This window comes from Grampus griseus, assembly GCF_964374135.1.
Source record: "Grampus griseus genome assembly, chromosome: 12".
Taxonomy (NCBI): domain Eukaryota; kingdom Metazoa; phylum Chordata; class Mammalia; order Artiodactyla; family Delphinidae; genus Grampus; species Grampus griseus.
Window position 1 is genome coordinate 21,973,653 of NC_139006.1, and position 23,165 is coordinate 21,996,817.

The following is a 23,165-nucleotide window of genomic DNA, read 5'->3' on the forward strand; positions in this document are numbered from 1 at the left end:
GTTTTCTGTGTTTGTCAGGAATTGTTAGATTGCGAGGAATAGAACTCACTCAAGCTAACTTGAGCAAAAGAGATTTATTTATTGGAAGGACACTGGGAATATATTGCAGAAGTCAATACCTGTGTCCCAAGAACCTGGGAAGGAAGTACCCACTCTTGCCATTTCTCTTTGGGGCCACATGGCCTCCCGTCTATGCCTCTCTCTCAGTATGGTGTCCATTCTTCTTCCTCTTTGTGGACCAACAGAATCAGCTCACTCATCCACTCACGTGCTCCAAACGTGGCTGGTTGCCTTAATCCCTACTTGACTGAACCCTACAAGTCCAGTGCCTGTAATTCACTTACTGGAATCCAGTTCCACCTTCCTGGGAGAGAGGATCTGGTGGCCCCAGTGGGAGTCAGCTGTGGCCAGAGGATGGGTGGGGTTCTTTGGCCTGTCCCCACCCAGCAGCAGTTACGGTAGCAGGTAGCAGGTCCTCTGAGACAGTGGTTCTCAGAAAAGGGCTGTCGGCTGTGGAGGCCCCCATGGAGGTGTGTTTAGCACCTTCACAATGAGGCCACAGTCATATCCAAATGTAATGGCTATTTAGGAGGCCTGCCTGGTTGCTTCTCAACAGTTCCTTGTGGTAGTAAAAGAACAATAGTTCTTGGATTAATCCGAAGAGAGAACCATCTTCCCTCAGCCACCTCTAAAACTTTTATCTCTGTCAGGAACTCTGAACATCTGAAGAGGTTGTTGGTAATTAACTGTCACATTTTAAAGCATCAAGTATGATAAACAAGGGGTCCATTTATATTTTAAGATGATTTTTAAAACTTGAATGTGTTGGAGCCTCTTTGGTAAGAAAAAAATGCATGACCAAGCAACAGGACTTTAAAGTGGTCTTGAAAGTAAAAAGGAATCTGAGGACAAATATCCTTTTTCAAATTGACTTTTCCTCCCTGCTTCTGGGAAGAGCTAAGGGTGGGACACAGTCTGGAAATCCACTCAGTTGACTAGTCATGCTTTTGAAGACGACAATGACGTGTCTTCTCTGGCGAGACTTCGAGCCACACTTTCCAGTGCGAGTCAGAGGCAGTGACAGCCCTCAGAGGCCAGCCTTGTGGGACACAGGGCGCTGAGGGACTGCGTGTTTGCAGATTCAGTCCTTATTCTCAGGAAGTCACTGTCGTTTAGCTCCCAGACTGTCCCCATGAGGAAAGGGGGGGGCAGGGACACCAAGAAAAATACCGTGGAGTGAGAATCTGCCACTCTAGAGCTGACCTCTGCTCTCCAGTTAGTTCCATCTTGTGTGTCCCCATGCAAGGCCCTTAACCTTGCTGAACTGCAGCTTCTCAGTCACCTAGGAAGCACATCACCTGTCCCACCTTCTTGAAAGGGACCTGAGTTTCATGTGAAAGGCTCGCATGGCAGTGCACTGTATCTAGCCAGATGTAAGAGGTTAATATTTTAATATCTAGAATCAAACCCGGTTTTCCAAGGTGGCTGCCTTTGACTTTATCTTTTAAGTCAATGCTATTTTACTCTTCTTTTTTTTTTAAATTAATTAATTTATTTTTGGCTGCATTGGGTCTTCCTTGTTGCACACGGGCTTTCTCTAGTTGCGGCGAGCGGGGGCTATTCTTCGTTGCGGTGCGTGGGCTTTTCATTGTCGTGGCTTCTCTTGTTGCAGAGCATGGGCTCTAGGCGCACCGGCTTCCGTAGTTGTGGTATGCAGGCTCAGTAGTTGTGGCTTGCGGGCTCCAGGGTGCAGGCTCAGTAGTTGTGGCACCGGGGCTTAGTTGCTCCACGGCATGTGGGATCTTCCCAGACCAGGGCTTGAACTCGTGTCCCCTGCATTGGCAGGCAGGTTCTTAACCACTGTGCCACCAGGGAAGTCCCATTTTACTCTTCTGTTAACCGAGCAGGTTATTCTTGTTGGTGTGGTAAATGATGAAAGCCTTGTTGTATATAATGATAACAAACACTGTTTATTCAGCACATACTATATTGCCAGGCCTTGTGGTGTTTACTTTATTTACATTATCTAATTTTAATTCTCACAAGAACCCTTTGAGGCCCATATTGTTCCTCATTCCACTGTGGACGAACCTCAGCTTAGAAAGGCCATGGTGGAGGGGCCAGAGTTAAGCCTGGGGTCCTTCTGACCCGAAAGCCCACATTTGTGAATGCTGCAAAATGCTGGCTGCTTCTGGACAGGTGATGGTAGCACCAGTGCTCTTCAGAACGTTGCCAAGAACTGGGAAGTGAGCAAGCAAAAAACAACCCCTGAGCTACAGTATGGATGGCCGAAAGTGGGAAGTGGTAAAGGCCTTCCCTCTTTCAGAAACTATTATTTTCCACACAGTTCTAATAAGCTCGATAGTTTTCTTCTAAGCCTAAGAAGCAGAAAATTAAGAAGAGGATAAGCAAGGACCACAGGCACGAACAGTAGCAAGTAGATGCTAAGACTCCTTCCAGTTCTAATGTTCTGAGGGTTCAGCTGCCCCAACAGTAACCACGGAGACAGGTTAACTATTAAAGTCGGACACAGGAACACAGAAAAGCACACCAGTCTGGGACCATTTGGTGACGTACATCTGGTGACCTCAAGCCACCAAGAAAAACTTAAAAGTGTGTAAGTTAAACTAAGTTTTTTAAAAAAAAATAGCTAATGCATTTTAGAAAAGTTTCATCCAAAATGATAAAGATAGAATTTTAAGTTTTAAAGTTAACCTTTAATGGAGAACTTGGTTATCTGGAATGGTGTTTCCAGATAGTCAAAGAGGACAGAGAGGAGTCAAAACCAATGGGTACTGGCTGTAAGTGGACGTCGTGATGCAGATCAGCTCTGCCTTTCACTCTGCTCTGCTCTCTCGACTCCCTGCTGCCTAAGAGGTACCTCTCTCTCTCCATGAGTTCAGCTGGCAGTGTGGGACACATTTGTTCACTTAGCACACAGTTTTAGAGCACCTGCTGTATGGCTAGGACCATGCTAGGCCCTGGGAATACAAGTGGGCAGAAGGTACAGTCCTACCCTTAAGTTGTTCATGGTTAACTGGGGAGAGAGACACATAAACAAGTGTTTAGAATCAAGCTTAGCATAGGCTGCTGTAGGACTACACAGCAGGGGCGTATAACCTGTTTTGTGGGATGGGAGGATGATGGGAGGCCCATGGGGCTTCCCAAGGGAAATGATGCTCAGGCTGCAATCTTAAGCAGGGAAGAGCATTCTAAGCAGAAGAAACAGACTTTTGTAAGAAAGTCCAGAGGCCATAGAGCAATGTGCAGGTGGGAAACTTGCAGATGCACTATGATTTATCTTGGCTTTCATATAGAATGTGAGCCGAGGGATAGAGAGAGGGGTCATGCTGATGGGGGTGGGGTAGGGGAACAGCACAGATCAGGCAGGACCTTGTGTACCATGTGAGAGAGTTTGGACTTTATCCTGAAGGGCAGCATGGGAGCTTTGAGGGTTTTAGGCAGGGCTCCTGCATACCTCTGCATCTCCTGCTGCTTTTCCCTCTCTTTCACTGGTCATACTCACTACTTTGTGTTCCTGCAAAGGCCAAGGTTGTTCTTGCCTTAGGCCTTTGCCCTTGGCCTTCCTCTGCCTGGAATGTACTGTAAAGATTACTCTGCTTGCAGTGTACTAACTAGATTAGAATAGGGTGAGCCTAGGAGCAGGGAAATGGAATAGGAGACTGATGGAATAGTCTGAGTGGGAGAACGGTGGCCTAAACGGGGGAAATGGCAGGCTGGATAGAGACGTGGACAGGTGTCTGCAGTATTTTAGGAGGTAGAATTGACAGTGTCTGGCAAGCGATTGACTTGGGTGTCAAGGATGATACCTAAGGCCATGGGTATTCAGAGGGGTGGAGCAGCAGCAGCATGGTGTGGTCTGATTTCCAGTGATCTACCTCCCGGTGCGTTTTGGGACCTCACTGCCCCACTGGAACATGAGCTGCCTGGATTTGCTCACCGAATTATTGTGAATAAAGCTTATAGGTTCCAGCTGCATCAATGCAAACTACGACCCTGTTTATGTCTAATCTTAACATTTATGATTATGTGCCTTGGGCTGTCTATAAATGAATACATAATATCATGCTTATTTGTGAACATAATGGAATAAATGAGAGAGAAATCAGAGTAAATGACCAAGACGATCACGATCAAGTAGCTCTTATTAAAAACCATTAAACGCATGGCTCAGGTTTCCATATGTAAAGCCCCTTTAACAAACTGGGCTTATAAGATATGCCTCCGACTAGAGATGCTTACTTAACTCACTGCATTTGTTTAAACTCTAAAATCCAGCCATTCCCAAGCTAGGCCCCCACTGAACACTGTGAACTCCTACTGCCTAGAGCTTTTCTGTTTGCATTTGCTTCTATAGAGATTTGGTTTGTTTCTGAAAGATGCATTTTAACATTTGTGTGGTGAGCCACATTTGTTATATTTGAACCATGTGTGATGCAAAGGAGAAGGGTAACCACTTGGCTTAGGGGGGAAGGATGACTCTTTGGGTTAACTTCCTGCCAATTTAAAATGAGCTGGTTAAATGTAGATGGTGACAGAAATTAAAAAGTGTGTATGTGTACATATATATATTATGCACACATATACCTATATACATGTATATTTTTATATGCCAAAAACTAGTTTGGATATAAAGCTTACTAAACTGGACCATGCTGTTCTCCAGTCTTAAACATAAAGGAAAAGTGCCTCCTAAGAATCTATATGTCTCACTTTGGAATTGGATAATGTATAACTCTTGACTGACCTAGAAGTGCTTCTAGGACCAGGCCTCATTCATGTCTTTTTATAGCTGTAGTTATGTAAACTGTGAGGAGCCAAACAGAGAACGTAGGGAAAGGGCTTCATCTGATAGTGAAGTGATTCATAAATTAATAACACAGATGGAAAACTAAGGGGCAGAGAGGTTGATTTGTCCATGGCTCACAATAAATTCATTCCTTCATTCAATGAGCATATATTTAGTATGTGTTATATAGGTGTGTTAGTTGTCTATTGCTATATGACAAATTACTCTAAAATTTAATGAATCAAAACAACACACATTTTTTAATGACTTTTTTAAAAATTATTTTTATTTATTTATTTGGCTGCGTTGGGTCTTCGTTGCTGCACGTGGGCTTTCTCTAGTTGCGGCGAGCGGGGGCTACTCTTCGTCGCGGCGCACGGGCTTCTCATTGTGGTGGCTTCTCCTGTTGCGGAGCACTGGCTCTAGGCGCACAGGCTTCAGTGGTTGCGGCTCGCAGGCTCAGTAGTTGTGGCTCGCGGGCTCTAGAGCACAGACTCAGTAGCTGTGGCGCATGGGCGTAGTTGCTCCACGGCATGTGGGATCTTCCCGGACCAGGGCTCGAACCCATGTCCCCTGCATTGGCAGGCAGATTCTTAACCACTGCACCACCAGGAAAGCCCCAGCACACATTTATTATCTCACACTTTCTGTGGGCCAGGAAATCTGGGCATGGCTTAGCTGGGTCCTCTGCTTCAAGGTCTCTCATGTGTCTGCCAGGGCCGGGATCTCCTCTGAAGGTTCCTCTGGGGAAGGATCTACTTCAAGCATACATAGTTGTCGGTGGGATTCAGCCTTTGCAGAAACTGAAAGTCTCAGTTCCTTGCTGGCTGTTGGCTGAAGGCCATTCTCAGTTCCTTGCCATATGACATCTTGGGCATGGTATGTTGCTTTAACAAAGTATATAAGCTGAGAGGGCGATAGAGAGAGTCTACTAGCAAGACTAAAGTCACAGTCTCTTGTAACCCAATCACAGAAGTGGCCCCATCAACTTTGCCACATTCTGTTGGACGAAAGCAAGTAACTCTTCCAGCCCACACTCAAGGGGAGGGGATCACACAAGGGCATGAACACCAGGAGGTAGGGATCATGGAGGGCCGTCTTTGAAAGCTGTCTACCACAGTTGGTATATATATTTAGGTTTCCTTATTCTCAGTTGCAGCTTTTTCTACTAGACCAGACCATCTGATTGTGTGAAACACTAATATGTTCACTGTGGTAAACAGAATAATCTCCTTCCCCAAAATGTCTATTTTGTAACCCCCAGAATCTTTAAATATGTTACCTTACATGGCACATGTGATCAAGTTAAGAATTTTGAGATGGGGAGGATTGTCCTGAATTACCCAGGTGGGCCAGTGTAACCACACAGGTCCTTGTAACATAGAGGCAGGAGGACTAGAGTCAGAGAAGGTGATGTGATGATAGAAGCAGAGGGGGGCAAGCAGAGGCTGGGATGGGGCAGCCACAAGCCAAGGAATAGGGGCAGCTTCTAGGAGACGGAAAAGGCAAGGAACAGGTTGTCCCCTCGAGCCTGTGAAGGAACACAGCTCTGCTGACGCCTTGATTTTAGCCCCAAAAGACCCATTTAGTACATCTGACCTCCAGAACTGTTAAGATAATGAATTTATGCTACTTTAAGCCACTAGATTTGTGGTCATTTATTCCAGTAGCAATAGGAAACTAATACATTCACCAAAGGACCTGGTTAAACCAACTTGCGGGGCTTTTTAAGAAACAAGGGGAGGCATAAGGCATAGGATGGTGGGCTTCCAAGGGCTTTTTTGCTGTCCAGTGACTCTGAAACGTAATTTACATATTGTAGCTTCTCTGTTTTTAAGAAGTTATTCCTAGTTCTCATCAATACTAAATTCTATCAATATTGAACAGGTGAAAAATTTCTTAGGCTTAGTTATATGGGCCTCACTCGTCAAAATAAAACAAAAACATAGCAGCTAGCAGAGGACACTAAGGCTTCCTTTTTTTTTTTTTTTTTTTTTGCGGTACGCGGGCCTCTAACTGCTGTGGCCTCCCCCATTGCGGAGCACAGGCTCCAGACACGCAGGCTCAGCGGCCATGGCTCATGGGCCCAGCCGCTCTGCGGCATATGGGATCTTCCCAGACCGGGGCACGAACCCGTGTCCTCTGCATCGGCAGGCGGACTCTCAACTACTGCGCCACCAGGGAAGCCCAAGGTTTCCATTTTTAAAGCTTATTGCTTGTTATTCATTTGCACCTTAGGAGTGGAAATGTTGGCTGAGATGAGAGTACCTGACACAACACGCTTTTCCCTCTTGGTGTTCACAGCCAGATGTTGTAAAGTTCTTTTGTTTTTCTTTTTTCTTCAGTGCCTGGAAACCTTGGCTGCTACAAGGATCATGGAAACCCACCTCCTCTAACTGGTGCCAGTAAAACGTCTAACAGACTTACCATACAAACCTGTATCAGTTTTTGTCGGAGTCAAAGGTTCAAGGTAATGGTTCTGTGGCTATGTATCTATAGAAAAAGATAAAGGTGTAAGTGCATTCTGCTAAGATACCTTTAAAACATATAAATTTTAAAAAACAACCTGTGAAGCTATATGACTGTATACTTTTCTGCCAAGGAGAAGTTGGAGGAAGCGTGAGGTTTGGGATTCAAGGGCGTGAGGCAGCACTCTGTCCAAAGACTGCGAGAAAAGGGGAGGAAAAGCACCAATATCTGCATCCCAGTTTGACCTCCAACACAGTTACATGTGTCCTTGAGCCCCTGCATGTTATGAGCAGAGACATCTCTGGCTCCGTGGGGGATCTGGGAATAAGCCAAGGTAGTGGTTACTTCTTTGATACATTAGGGTGCCCTAGCCTGGACACCAGTCCAAAATAGTTTCTTTCCTTCCTATCCATTCTTCTATCTGAAACTCATTCGTCGGCCATGAAGGTTCAGTAATGCTCTTGTTTATTATATCAAAAAAAAGAAAGAAAAGTCTTTCCCTCCCTCCCTCCTTCTCTCCCTCCCTTCCTTCCTTCCTTCTTCAGTCAAAAGATCATTAATCAGGCCCAAGCGAGGAGAATAGACTGGCAGGGTTCAGGGCCTCTGTGGGGCAGGTAGCTGAGCAAGGCAGTTAGCCCAACGTGATCAAGGGATTGGTTGCTTGCAAAAGATTGAGCGTATAAGTAACTATATTGAGGATAATGGGAGCTAGGTTTCTCATTATTAGAGAAGAAAGCCAGGGAAAACTGGAATGAAGTCTATAGTGTTGGACAGGGATTGAAGTTATTAGTGTAGTGTATGGTTTCTGATACATATATATAGAGAAGTAAATTTAACTATAAAAGTGTGTGTGTGTATGTATGTATGTATATACATGTATATTTCCTAGGTCTGTCCACTGAAAAGGCCTGGGAACAGTGCCACACTGGTAGTAAAGGTCACATTTAGCACTCATATCTTGGTTTATAAATACTGTTCTCCATTAAAAAGAACTAGGGCTCCTTGGAGAAACTTGCTGATTCTAGAGAAATCGCAAGATAAGGTTGTTGGGTTTTTTTTTCTGAGAAAGCACAAGATGATCCTGAAACATCTTGTACAAGAAAGTAAGGAATGTGAGGGACTTGTCAAAAGGACACAGGAACCCACTTGGAGGGACTCCCACTGGCTAAATCTAACATAATTTGAACTTCAAAACAAATAATAAGAATAATGAATATACTCCATTAAATAAAATAAGAATCTGCAAATTCACGCTGATATAAAAAAATAACTGAATACTACCAAATGTAAAATAGATAGCTAGTGGGAAGCAGCCACATAGCACAGGGAGATCAACTTGGTGCTTTGTGACCACCTAGAGGGGTGGGATAGGGAGGGTGGGAAGGAGATGCAAGAGGGAGGAGATATGGGGATATATGTATAGCTGATTCACTTTGTTATAGAGCAGAAACTAACACACCATGGTAAAGCAATTATACTCCAATAAAGATGTTAAAAAAAAAAGTGAACAAATAAATGAGGAGAAGAAAAGCATTTCCTTACAGGAGAATGCCAACTAATAAATGTAGAAGAAATGATGGAATTAGAAAATTCGCCATTTGGCCACCATCATAGTAATAATTGATTCAGAGAACAAATATCAAGGTATGTAAATATTCCACATCCTCATGGATGGTGAGTAAAAGTTTTACTAGTGAGTGAAAGTTGCGTGAGGAATAGGATATTTATATAGCTTCAGAGATCTCCCCACAAAATACTACCATAAAGGGAAAACAAGTAATTCTACAGTGAAGAAAACTGGCGTACACTACCATATGCAGGTGATCAAAGTTAGTATCACCAGTGATGGGGCCACTAGACATTGTGTCTCACCTGACCTGTCAAGAGCATAACATCACTTTGGTGATTGTCTGCCAAAAATGTGTTATATGAATATAAGCATGAAACACTAGGTAAATCTGAAACGAGGGACATTCTACAAAATAGCCTTTATTCGTCAGAAATGTTAAGGTCACAAAGGTCAAGGAAGGCCTGCAGCTATTCCAGATTGAAGGAGACTGAGGAGACCCGACAGCTAAGTATGTCTGTGATGCTGGATTGGATCCTTTTCTACAAAGGCAGTTGCCAACTTGAATGTGGGTCTCTAGGTGAGAGGGAAAGGGCAGTTCTTTGTATTATTCTTGCAACTTTTCTGTAGGTTTGGAATTATTTCAAAATGAAAATACAGCATAAGTATTTGAGAAAACACAACACCCATTAATGAGAAAAGTCATAAGCAAACTAGGAAGAGAAGGGAACTTCCTCAATTTGATTACGAGCATCTACCAAAAACGCTAAAGCTAAATTTATGTTCAGTGGTGAAAGGTTCAGTGCTTTACATGTACGATCAGGAACAAACAGTGAGACCCACTGCCACCTCTTCTGATCAGCATTGTATTGGAGGTCCTTTCCAATAAAATAAGGAAAGAAAAGTAAATAAAAGGCATGTAGGTTGGAAAGGGAGAAGTAAAATTTTCTTTATTTATGGACAAGATGATCATGTATGTAGACATAAGGAATCTATGAGAAAGCTATTAGAACTAATAAGTAGATTTAGCAGGGTTGCAGTTTATAAGGTCATATACAAAAATTAGTTGCATTTCTATATACTAAAAGTGAACAATTAAATTTTCAATTTAAAAATTAATTTTAAAAATAATTTTTAATTAAAGTTTTATTTTAAAAATTAAAACAAAAATTTAAATGCTATTTACAGTAGCATAAATAACAGAAATAAGTTTAACAAAGGATATTGAAGACCTATACACTGAATACTACATGGCAAGGGAAAATTAAAGACGATCTAAATGAATGGAGACATAGACATTGTTCATAGATCAGAAGGCTCAATATTGTTATAATGTCAGTTTTCCCCAAATTGATCTATAGATTCAATACAATCCTAATCAAAATCATACCAGATTTTTTAAATTGACAAGCTGATCCTAGAATTTATATGGAAAGGCAAAGAACTTAGAATAATCAAAATAATTTTTAAAGAGATCATCCTAGGAGGACTTGCCCTGCATGATCTCAAGACTTTCTGTAAAGCTACAGTAATCAAGACAGTAGTATTGGCATACAAATAGTCACATAGATCATGAGTCAGATTTGGCATGTGGGCCAAATCCTACCACCCACATATTTCTGTAAAAAAAAAAAAAAAAGTTTTATTGACACACAGCCACACCCATTCCTGTATATATTGTCCAGGCCTGCTTTCATGTTTAGTCATTGAGAAGAGACCGTGTGACCCACAAAGCTGAAAACATTTACTGTATGACCTTTTATAGAAGGAGTTTTCCAACCTTTGTTATAGATCAATGGAACTGGATAGAGAGTCCAGAAATAGACCTGCACTTAGATGGACAGTTGATTTTCAACAGAGATGCCAAGGTAATTCAGTGGGAGAGAGGATAGTCTTTCAACAAATGGTTCTGGAGAACTGGAGCTCTTTATGAAAAACATGAACCCCTGTCCTTACATCACATCATAACTTCAAATTATACTACTGAAAAAATAGCTATAGTACTGACATAAAGATGGACATATAAGCCAATGGAATAGAATTTAGAGTCCAGAGATAAACCCATACATTTATTTAAGGCCAATTGATTTTTTTTTAAGTTTCTTTTTTATGTGGACCATTTTTTTAAAGTCTTTATTAAGTTTGTTACAATATTGCTTCTGTTTTATGTTTTGGTTTTTTGGCCCTGAGGCATGTGGGATCTTAGCTCCCCGAACAGGGATCGAACCCACATCCCCTGCATTGGAAGGCAAAGTCTTAACCACTGGGCCGCCAGGGAAGTCCCAAGGCTAATTGATATTTGACAAGGGTGCCATATCATTCAATGGGGAAAGAATAGTCTTTTCAACAAATAGTGCTGGGACAACTGGATATCCACATGGAAAAAGAATGAATTTGGACCCCTACCTCATATTACATATGAAAATTAATTAAAAATGGATCACAGGCCTACATGTAATAGCTAAAACTATAAAAGTTTAGAAAGAAGTATGGGTACAAATATACATGACTTTGGATTAAGCAGTGGTTTTTTTAGTTATGATACCAAAAGCACAAACAAACAAAGAAAAAATAGGTAAATTGGACTTCATCAAAATTTAAAACGTCTGTGTATCAGGGACACTATTAAGAAAGTGAAAAAGCAACTCACAGAATAGAGAAAATATTTGCAAAACATATCTGAATAAAAATCTAATGCCCAGAATATATAAAGAACTCTTACAATGTGACAATAAAAAGACAAGCAACCCAACTAAAAAATGAGCAAACGATCTGTAGATTTTTTTTTTTATATTTATTTATTTATTTATTTATTTTTGGCTGCATTGGGTCTTTGTTGCTGCACATGGGCTTTCTCTAGTTGTGGCTAACGGGGGCTACTCTTTGTTGCCGGTGCACAGCCTTCTCATTGCGGTGGCTTCTCTTGTTGTGGAGCATGGGCTTTAGGCACGCGGGCTTCAGTAGTTGTGGCATGCGGGCTCAGTAGTTGTGGCTCTCAGGCTGTAGAGTGCAGGCTCAGTAGTTGTGGTGCATGGGCTTAGTTGCTCCACGGCATAGTTGTGGCTAGCGGGGGCTACTCTTCGTTGCGGTGCACAGGCTTCTTATTGTGGTGGCTTCTCGTGTTGTGGAGCATGGGCTCTAGGCACGCAGGCTTCAGTAGTTGTGGCACGCGGGCTCAGTAGTTGTGGCTCACAGGCTGTAGAGCGCAGGCTCAGTAGTTGTGGCTCACGGGCTTAGTTGTTCCAGGCATGTGGGATCTTCCCAGACCAAGGCTCAAACCCTTGTCCCCGGCATTGGCAGGCGGATTCTTGACCCCTGTGCCACCAGGGAAGCCCTGATGAGCAAAGGATTTGAATAGACATTTCTCCATAGAAGATGTACAAATGGCCAATAAGCACATGAAAAGATGCTGAATATTACTAGTCTTTAGGGAAATGCAAATCAAAACCAATCAGATACCACTTCATATAATAAATAACCTAGGACAGCTGTAATTTTTTTTAAACGACAAAAGCAAGTGTTAGTGAGGTTGTAGAGAAATTACAACCCAGAAATCTCATTTCTAGGTATTTACCCTAGAGAAAGGAAAACTTATGTTCACACAAAAATCTACACAAATGTTTATAGCAGCTCTATTTTATAATTATGAAAAACTAAAAACAACTCAATGGATTAACAAACTGTGGTACATTCATACAACAGACTACTGCTCAGCAAATTATAAAATACATGCGTCAATTTGGATGAACCTCAGAGACATTATGCTGAGTGAAAGAAGCCACTCTCAAAACATAACATACTGTATGATTCCATGTACAGTATACAATGTCTTAGTCCATTCTGGCTGCTGTTACAAAATGGTTGGCTTAAACCAAGCATTCATTTCTCATGGTTCTAAAGGCTGAGAAGTCCAAAATCAAGGCTTTGGCAGATTTGGTGTCTGGTGATGGCCCGTTTCCTGGTTCATAGATGGCCATCTTCTCACTGTGTCCTCGCATGGCAGAAGGGGCAAGGGGGTCTCTTTTATAAAGGCTCTAACCCCATTCATGAGAGCAAGCCCTCACTTCCCAGAGGTCTCACCACTAAGTACCATCACATTGGGAATTAGCTTTCAACATATAAATTTCGGGGGTTGGGGGGGACACCGGCATTCAGTCTATAGCGTATGACATACTCGAAAAGATAAAACTATAGTGTAGAAAACTAATTAGTGGTTGCCAGGGGTTCTAGAGGGAGAACTATTATATAAAGCGATAGCACAAGGAAGGTTCCTGGGGTGATGCACCTGTTCTGTATCCTGATTGTAGTGGTGGGTGTACAAATCTATACATAGGTTAAAATTCATAGGACTGTGTACCATATAAATAGTCGTACTGTATGGTAATATAAAAAATAAAAATGTTAAATGGGGCCTAGAGTAAGTTTTCTGTGAGTACTAACTTTAAAGCATTTACCACCTGGCACATAGTAAACATTCAATAAAGTGTTTAGCTGTTATTATTATTAATGTTTCAAGTTAATGAGATTCCCCCCTGCCTTTAACTTACTTAAATACAGTAGAAATGCAAACATTAATAAGGGATGCTTACTGAAGGGGAAGCACCTTGGTGGTGTGTAGTTACCAGTCCACATGTAATGAAGTGTGGTGAGGGTGGGATGAGGCAGAGGTCCCTGGGGAACATGGGCTGGGAAGACGAAGTGCTTGCTTGCTGGGGGCCAAACCTGCCAGGCTCCTTCAGGCCACCGACACCCCTGACTGACGCTTACCAAGTGCTGCTTCTCTGTCGTGGCAGTTTGCCGGGATGGAGTCAGGCTATGCTTGCTTCTGTGGAAACAGTCCTGATTACTGGAAGTACGGGGAGGCAGCCAGTACTGAGTGCAACAGCGTCTGCTTCGGGGATCACACCCAGCCCTGTGGGGGCGATGGCAGGATCATCGTCTTTGACAGTGAGTATGCCCTGTGCCCGGCACTGTCCAAGGCACAGGAACCCTGGGCCAGGGGAACCAGCCTGCCCCTGCTTCCTCCCTCCCCGTTTTCCATTCATTCACTTGGCAATACTTATTAAGCACCTACTACAGGCCAGGCAGTCACTGACCAGACCCTGGGGATACAGCACTGAACCAGAAGACTCTAGAAGGGAGCACAGACGTTTAACAAGTAATTACTTACAGTTGTGCCCTGGCCTATTGTGAGATGCTCAGACAACCTAGAAAAGATAATAGGGACACTGATGTAATGGTTCAGTATCAGCTTTAAGATCCTCTTGTTTAATGTAATTTTAGTGTTTTCTGAGGCATCTGAGATCTTACTGTGATAAGATCACACACATCTTACTGTGATAGAGCAGAGAAGAGATGCAAAGCTTCGAGTTATCTTTCCAGGCCTGGTACTGAGTGTGCTCTGACCCACCCATCTCCTCCCTGACCCACCACTCCGCCACTCTGTGAGATGCTGGCCAGGGCAGAGCATCTAAACGGGGTATGGCCTGGGGCCTTGACCTCTTCAACCGCTGGCCCACTTGATCCCCCGTAATCCACCCACATCTACGCGGTGGTAATGAGAGTTTGCAAGCGCCCTCGTACCAGTGCAGCGCCAGATTTTAAGATGGCAGAAAGGAGATAGTCACAGATGAGGCAGACGAAGGGAAAGGCTTGAGCTTACTGAGACACACTGTAGAGTCTACAGTGTTGTTAGTCCCCAGGCTAGATTAGATGCTGACATCTTGACTAGGCTGAGTGGCTCAGTTTTAAGCCAGAATGTCATGTGGTGCGTCAGTGTCCTGGGGCTGCTGCCATAGCAAATTATCACCAACTGGGTGGCTTCAAACAACAGAAATTTCTTCTCTCATAGTTTGGGAGCCTAGAAGTCCAAAATCAAGGCGTTGTCAGGGCCATGTTCCCTATGAAGGCTCCAGGGAAGAATCTTCCTTTGCCTCTTCCTACTATCCGGTCATTGCTGGCAGTCTTCGGCATTCCTTGACTTGTAGCTGCATCACTCCGGTCTCTGTCTTCTTTACGTGACTGACTTCCCTCTGTGCCTCCTTACAAGGACACTAGTCATTGGATTAGGCCTACCCTAATCTAGTACAGCCTCAGTTAACTTGATAACATGTGTAAAGACCCTGTTTTCAAATAAGGTCACCAACACAGACACCAGGCATTAGGACTTAAACATATCTTTTTGGAGGACATGATTCAGCCACTACGTATGGTGTCTGTAAAACCCAGCCCGAGTTTATAACTGATGCTTTCGCAGGTTACAGCTTAGACACTGTCAAAAATGTGTTTTTTTGTGGGGGGAGGACAGCAGGAGGATTGGCGAGCAGAACTCACGTGGTTAATTTTTGGTCTTTTTAGTTGTGTGCCCATTGGAGACTGTCAGTGGCTTTCTATACATCCTGTTTTGCTCAGTGTTAGTACCTCTGTTAAAGGCTGTACCTTAGCTAATGTTTAAGGGAGAATAGTTGGCAAATAATATGTGCTGCACATCCATTTAGCCTTTCATCTCCAGAGTTCATTGTTATAAAATCCTCTGCCTCAACACCCCAACCCAGGAGAGTATGTTGGCTGACCTTACAGAGTGCCTGGTATACTCTTTTTTTTTTTTTTTTCTGCCAAGGGTGACCTTCAAGATTCAGCTAAATCCCGCACATCGTTTTGGTTTTTTGTTTTGTTTTGTTGTTGCTGTTGTTGTTGCTGTTTTTTTTTAAATTTATGGCCACACCACGAGACACGTGGGATCTTAATTCCTCGACCAGGGGTTGAACCCGCGCCCCCTGCATTGGAAGGTGGAGTCTTAACCACTGGACTGCCGGGGAAGTCCACTGCACACTGTTCTTAATGTTCAGTACTTCTGTTTTTCTCATAACACCTATTCTTTACCTTCCCTACATCCCTTTTCTATCTCTGTTCTTCCTGTTGTTGTTTTTGTGTGTGTGTGTGTGGTATGCGGGCCTCTTACTGCTGTGGCCTCTCCCGTTGCGGAGCACAGGCTCCAGAAGCGCAGGCTCAGCGGCCACGGCTCACGGGCCCAGCCGCTCCGCGGCATGTGGGATCTTCCCGGACCGGGGCACGAACCCGTGTCCCCTGCATCGGCAGGCGGACTCTCAACCACTGCGCCACCAGGGAAGCCCTGGTATACTCTTAAGTAAAAAAAATAAGGAGAAAAATACTGAGTCCCTAGTATGTAAGGCTTTATAAGAATTGTCACGTTGGGCCCTCCTGGCAGCCATCTGAGGAAGGCATTATTATCCCTCTCATTTTACGGAAGAGAGTCTTAGGTTGTGGAGAGGATAAATAACTTGCCAGGACTCACACCACCAACAAGCCGTGGGCGTAGACAGTAAACAGAAGCAGGGTGTGTGGGTTCATTACCTGTTTTTCTACTTTAAACAGAATATAGTGTTAATTTTTTTTAATGAAAAATAAGTGTTGGTGAGAATATGGAGAAATTGAAACCCTGTACGTTGTTGGTATAAATGTTAATGGTGCAGCTCCTTTGAAGCAGTCTGGCAGTTCCTCAAAACGTGAAACAGAATCATCTTATGACCCAGTAATTCCACTCCTAAGTATATACCCGAGAGAGCTGAAAACATATGTTCACACAAAAGCTTGTACATGAATGTTCATTAGCAGCATTATTCATAACAGCCAAAAAGTAGCAACAACCCAGATGTCCATCAACTGACAAATGGGTGAACAAAATGTGGTGTGTCCATACAATGGAATATTATTTAGCCCCAAAAAGAAATGAATTACTGACCCCTGCCACAACATGAGGAACCTTGAAAACATGATGCTCGGTGAAAGAAACCAGACATACGGGGCGCATATTTAATGATTCCATTGATAAGAAATGTCCAGAATAGGCAAATCCATACAGACAGAAAACAGATTAATGGTTGCCAAGAGCTGGGGAAAGGGGAGGCATGAGAAATGATTGCTTAGGAGGTATGGGTTTTCTTTTTGGGGTAATGAAAATATCCTGGAATTAGATAGTAGCAGTGGATACACAACATTGTGACAAAACTAAATACCACTGAATTGTACTCTTTTAAGTGGTTAAAATGGTGAATTTCATATCAATAAAAATAAGTGTAGTTTTTATATGGTACTCTTTCATTCATTTAGCACATTTTTATTGGGTATCTTCAGTGTGGCAGATAAATTATGTTTTATTTGCACAGTGCCTCTACTGGAGTGTCAAACGGAAATAATTTGATTTAAAGTCAGTCATCTTTGTACCAAGTATCATCTTTGGTACTAGAAATATATCTAGGAGTTAGCACTGGGCCTCACACAAAAGTGCCCTAAGACAAATTAATTACGATGAAAATAGTTGCTCTCTATTGAGTGCTTGCTTCATGTTAGACTTGATGCTGGGGCACTTGTTTAGTTTGTTATTTAATCCTTGCAACAGCCCAGTTGATAAGGAAGCTGTGGATCAAAAGATTAAATAATTTGTCCAAGCTAATAAGTGCCAGAGCCAGGATTCAAACTCAGGTTTGCCACAGTTTTTTATTTTTCTATTTTCAGCAGCTAAAAATCCCTTGTATTAACAATAACAAAATAGATCATAATACCAGATCCAGTTTAATGCTTTAAAAGTATGTGAACAGGGCTTCCCTGGTGGCGCAGTGGTTGAGAGTCCGCCTGCCGATGCAGCGGACACGGGTTCGTGCCCCGGTCCGGGAAGATCCCACATGCCGCGGAGTGGCTGGGCCCGTGAGCCATGGCCGCTGAGCCTGCGCGTCCGGAGCCTGTGCTCAGCAACGGGAGAGGCCACAACAGTGAGAGGCCCGCGTACCAAAAAAAAAAAAAAAAAAAGTATGTGAACAAAGTTTGCCCGGTTGTTCAGATTATGATCAAACTGGCCCCTTCCGCAGGTCTCTAACTGCCCCCTCTGGCTTCCACGCCCTCGAGGACTAAAAAGAATGGCACTGAGAGGCTGCCTATTCCAGTCTTCAGAGGCCCCGATGTGTGTTGACTGGCAGGGGCCCCTGACAGCAGCCAACTCATAATTCGTACCCCACAGCTTTGTAAAGAAAGGTACAAAATGCAGCACTGTAGAAATAATCTGTAAAGTTTCATCTGTTAGGAGTAAAATAGTTTAAAGAGCTTAAGTACTGCCTCATGGAGATCCTTATGATCCACTGGATGAGGCTGAGCATTTCAGAGATGGTGACTGCAGACTATCCCGTAATTTGGGAGGGCAAAGGTGCCTCTCCTAAGAGATTGGAGGAGAGTTAGATGTGAGAAAGGGACCAGGTTTCAGTCTCTGTGTCTCAGAACAACCACCTCGGGAGAGAGACTACTCAGGCAGCGGGCGGAAGCTGTCTGCTCAGTATTTGTTGCCACATCCAGTGATTTGTCACAGGCTCTGTGACTGATTTTCCAGCAGGCTCTCATGAGCTTAGGGAGGTTGCTGAAGTAGGTTGTGTTCTGTGTGTAAAAGTGGCGCTGATGAAGGCTTCAGAGCCTCTGCTGCCCCCAGAGTTAAACGTACTGAATTAACAGAACCAAACAGAAGATCAGATAGGCCAGCGTCAGCAACAGGTCACAGGGACTGCCCAACAGCCCTCTTGGCCTCCCTCAGCTTCTAGGCACTGAAGGGAGAAGTGAGTCATATAGGTTGGGTCTTACTTGGTAACATTAGTGGAGCACTTATATTTACAGGGCACTGTGCTATCCATTTCCCAGGCATTCTCTCCCTTAATTCTCATAATACTGTGAAGCAGGTACTGTTATCTTTACTTGCCCCACAAGAAAACTGAGGCTCATAAAAGTTTAGTAACTTGCCCAGAGTCCCACAGATAGAGATCCTGCCCTCATGGAACTTACATTTTGGTGGGAAGGGAGGAGATTAATGGTGAAAAAGATTGAGGGCCTAAGGACATGTAGGATCTGACAGCTGGGACTGTATTAGTAATTGTATTTCATAGATTCCAAGATGCCATCAGTTGTGAGATGCAACATTATTTTATATGCCACTGAAGGGAAAAAAATGCTTCCAATTAAACAGTGACATGCACGGACTGAAAGACACATCCTAGGTTGTGTGTCAGGTCAATGTCCCCTTCAAAAAATAAGATCTTGAATATATTCGTAAGTTTTAAGTTTCCTTATTATCCGAAATGTAAGTTTCCTTTTTTCCTGAATTATCACTGAACTTAATAATCCATCATAGATGTCACGTGCTTATTCTCAAAATTGCTGAATTGGATGTACTGTCAGCATGGCACGCATCTAGGAATCGAAATTTCTGAGTTTGTCTGCCTTTGCTGTTGAAACATCAGTTTAACCTGGACACTTTTTTCTTTTCAAATAATAATAATAATAATAAAATAACTAACACGTAACTGAGCTTGTACTCTGTGCCAGATCTCATACTAAACACTTTACATGCATCAACTCATTTTGATTCTTATAACCTCATGAGGGAGAAACTATTACTAATTTCATTTTATAGATGAGGAAACTGAGGTATACAGAAGATAAGTATCTTGCTCAAATTCATAGTTAGTACATGGTAAAGTCAAGATTAGAACCCAGGAATCTTTATTTTGTTAATTTAGGTTTATTGAGGTGAAATTACATATAGTAAAGTCACCCTTTTAGTTGCATAGTTCAGTAAGATTTGACAAATATGTACACAGTCGAAATATAGGACATTTTTGTCACCTCAGAAAGCTCTCTTGTGCCCCTTTGTGGTCACCACCCCCAGCCCTCAGCAGCCACGGATCCCGTGTTCCATCTGTATGGTTTTGTGTTCTGAACAAAGTCATATAAATGGAATTACACAGTACTTAAACATTTGCGTTTGGCTTCTTTCACTTAGAAGAATACTTTTGAGATTCGCTTGTGTTGTTTCAGTAGTTCCTTTTTATTGCTAAGAAACATGCCTTTGTACAAATGTATCAGAACTCATTCATCATTTACCAATCGATAAACATCAGTCTATGATAAAGATGCTGTACAGCTGCTGTACACACACATGTACAGGTGTTTGTGTGAGCGTGTGTTTGTATTTCTCTTGGGTGAGTACTTAGGAATTACAGCATTTCTGGGCCATACGCTAAGTGCATATTCAGCGTTTATAAGACACTGCCAGCTGTTTTTTGAAGTGGTTATACCATTTTGCGCTCTGGCTGACAAGATATAAGATTTCCAGTTGCTCCTCATCCTCACCTGTACTTTTGTATTGTCTCTTTTTTAATGTTAACCATTCTGTCGTGTGTGTCGTGGTAACTCATGGTTTTACTTTGCATTTCCATAATTTCTAATGATGTTGAACATCTTTTCATGTTCTTATTTGCCATCTGGTATCATATTCTTTCGGCCTAAAGAAGTTCCTTTAGCATTTTCTCTAATGCAGGTCTGCTGTCAATGGCTTCTCTCAGCTTTTGTTTGAGAAAGCCTTATTTCACCTTCTTTTTTTTTTTGGCCATGCCACACGGCATGTGGGATCTTTGTTCCCGGACCAGGGATCGAACCTGGGCCCTTGACAGTGAAAGTGCCAAGTTCTAACCACTGGACCTCCTGGGAATTCCCTTTGTTTTTTAAATTTTTGTTTTATTTGCCTGAAGATTGCTGAGATTCTTAAATAACCTTTCATCAACTTTGGAGCATTCTTAGCCATTATCTCTTCAACTATTTCTCCTATCTTATTCTCTTTTTCTTCTCTTTCTGGGACTCCAATTATATATTGTTAGACCGTTTGATATTGTGCCCCAGCTGTTGGAAGCTCTGTTCTGCTTTTTTCATTTATTTTTTTCTCTGTGTTTCATTTTGGATAATTTCTACTGACCTATTTTCAAGCATGTTGATTCTTTTCTCAGTGTGTGTAATCTGTTTCTAAGCCCATCAAAGGAATTCTTCATCTCTAATATTGTTTGTTTTATTTCTAGAATTTACATCTGACTCTTTTTTGTAGTTTCCATATCTCTGCTGAAATTTCCAATCTGTTCAAGCATGTTGTCCATCTTTTCCCCTAGATATTTTCTGTCTGGTAGTTCTAATGTCTGGGTCATTATTGAGTCTGGTTCTGTGGATTGTTTTATCTCCTTTTTTAAAAATTGAGATGTAATTGACATATAACACTAGATTAGTTTTAGGTGTACAACATAATCACTCAATATGTATATATTATTGTGAAATGATTACCAGATGTTTTATCTCTTGACAGTGTCTTTTTTTTTAATATAAATTAATTAATTTATTTTTGGCTGCTTTGGGTCTTCGTTGCGGCGCGTGGGCTTCTCATTGCGCTGGCTTCTCTTGTTGCGGAGCACAGGCTCTAGGCACACAGGCTTCAGTGATTGTGGCACACAGGCTCAGTAGTGGCTTGCAAGCTCTAGAGCGCAGGCTCAGTAGCTGTAGCACATGGGGGCTTCACGGCATGTGGGATCTTCCCTGACCAGGGATTGAACCCGTGTCCCCTGCATTGGCAGGTGGACTCTTAACTATCGCACCACCAGGGAAGTCCCGACAGTGTCTTTTATTTTCCTTTCTTTTATTTTCCTTTCTTTCTTGCTTGCTTGCTTTTATGTTTTTTTTGGTTTTTTTTTTAGCAGTACGTGGGCCTCTCACTGTTGTGGCCTCTCCCGTTGTGGAGCACAGGCTCTGGACGTGCAGGCTCAGCAGCCATGGCTCACGGGCCCAGCCGCTCTGCGGCATGTGGGATCTTCCCGGACCGGGGCACGAACCCATGTCCCCTGCATCGGCAGGCGGACTCTCAACCACTGTGCCACCAGGGAAGCCCGCTTTTATGTTTTGTGTGTTGTAATATTGTATTGAATACCGTACACTATACGTAGAAGGATAGTAGAGGCTGAGGAAGTGTATTTACACCTGGAAATGGGCAGGCCTGCTCGGTGTGGGGATTGATTGAGCCTTTATATCAGTGGTCGAGCTGGGTTTGGGTTTCCCTGTTCCTGTCATCACCTGCAGTGCATGTCAACCTTCAGATTCCTCCCATGATGGCTGCTGTTACCTCGTGCTCAGTGTGGAGCCTGGGATGCCAGTGGGGTTTTTTCATTGTTCCCATTCCACCCTCAACTTTGAGCAGTTCCTCCTTGCCCGTGACCTTTCCCCTCCCTTGATGGTAGACTTCTGCTGCTTGTTACTTGGCGCTGTGCTCGTGGTGTGGTTGGGGGTTCTTGGTTCTCCTGCACCATCCTCCATCTCAGACACGTCGTGTCACTGGGCCTCAGGGATGGGGTCTTTCCAGCATCCCCAAATACCCCTCTCCCGGCAGCCGAGCACTGCCTTGTATCTGTGGAGGCTTCCGGGAAGAAAAGAGTCTCCTGCCCCTCCATTGGGTAGCAGACCTCTGCTTGACATTGGTCCAGGATCCTGGGGCTCAAGGCAACCAGGGGCTGATGGCTTTTGCCTCTGCTCTTCCCCCGGAAGCAATGAGTTTTTGCCTGGTTACTTTGACAGGAACGAGAGAGTCTCCTGCTCCCTCCCCAGGGGCTTCTACGCTGGCCCTGGGAGCAGGAGGGTTTGCTACCCCTCCCCTTGCAGCTTAAGACTTTTGTTTCCTTTGAGAGGAGGGTCCTGGAAGAGGGCAGGGTTTCAGGCCTGTCCCCCAGCAGTGGCTCATCACCTCCTACCCGTCACCTTCTGCTCACTGGTACCACCAATGGGGACCCTTTGGTGTCCTGCCCTACCCTGGTCATTCTCGTGGGCCCTGGGTGGAGGCCTGCACAGAATTGCTTGCAAGTGAGTGCAGACTCCTGTTGTGTCTGGGGTCCCCGGGCATCCTGGACTGAGAGGCTAGCCCACATTCAGCCTTTAGAAATTTGTTAAAATTTTAGCTGCTTTCTTCTTTCTTACTTTCATGGCGACCCCCTCTTCCTCTTGTGCTCCGTCAACGATGAAACACTTTGTGTGGCCTGACTCTCCTCAGAGGAGCTTCTTACTTTTTAGAATTAAATTGCCTTGGTTGTCTTGAGACCTCAGCTTTCTAATGCATTGAAGAAAAGTTCTGAGCTTTTTCTCATTGTTAGGATGAAAGCAGCTTTCTACATCCTAAAGGGAAGCAGAACTCCCCCAAAGCCTGCTTTTTAAATCCCGGCCCTACCCTCCCTCTTGAGGACTTTCATTTCCAGGATCTTATTTGCACTTCAGCACATAAGATACAGTGAAGTGTATCTGCCACTCAGAACCTGCCACTCAGAACTGGGAGTCCAGAGACATCAAATGTGCTGCTGCAGAGTGATCAGTGAGCTTCCCCTCTGCAGAAAGTCATTTCTTGTGCCACAGTTTCCCACTTGAAAAACAAGTGTGGCCCCTCAAATGAACCTCGCACCCCTAAGG

The 23,165-nt window shown here is 43.4% G+C and overlaps 1 protein-coding gene across 2 annotated transcripts in view; it reads left to right on the plus strand.

The window, feature by feature from the left end:
* Positions 1-23,165, plus strand: part of KREMEN1 (kringle containing transmembrane protein 1) — a gene marked incomplete at its 5' end in the record, with an annotated part of 64,415 nt that overhangs the window by 33,024 nt on the left and 8,226 nt on the right. For both annotated transcript variants that reach the window (XM_082667488.1, XM_082667489.1), the window contains 2 exons: positions 7,156-7,280; positions 13,640-13,793. In XM_082667488.1, coding sequence (XP_082523614.1) covers positions 7,156-7,280; positions 13,640-13,793 — 279 coding nt within the window. The remainder of the gene's footprint in view (positions 1-7,155; positions 7,281-13,639; positions 13,794-23,165) is intronic.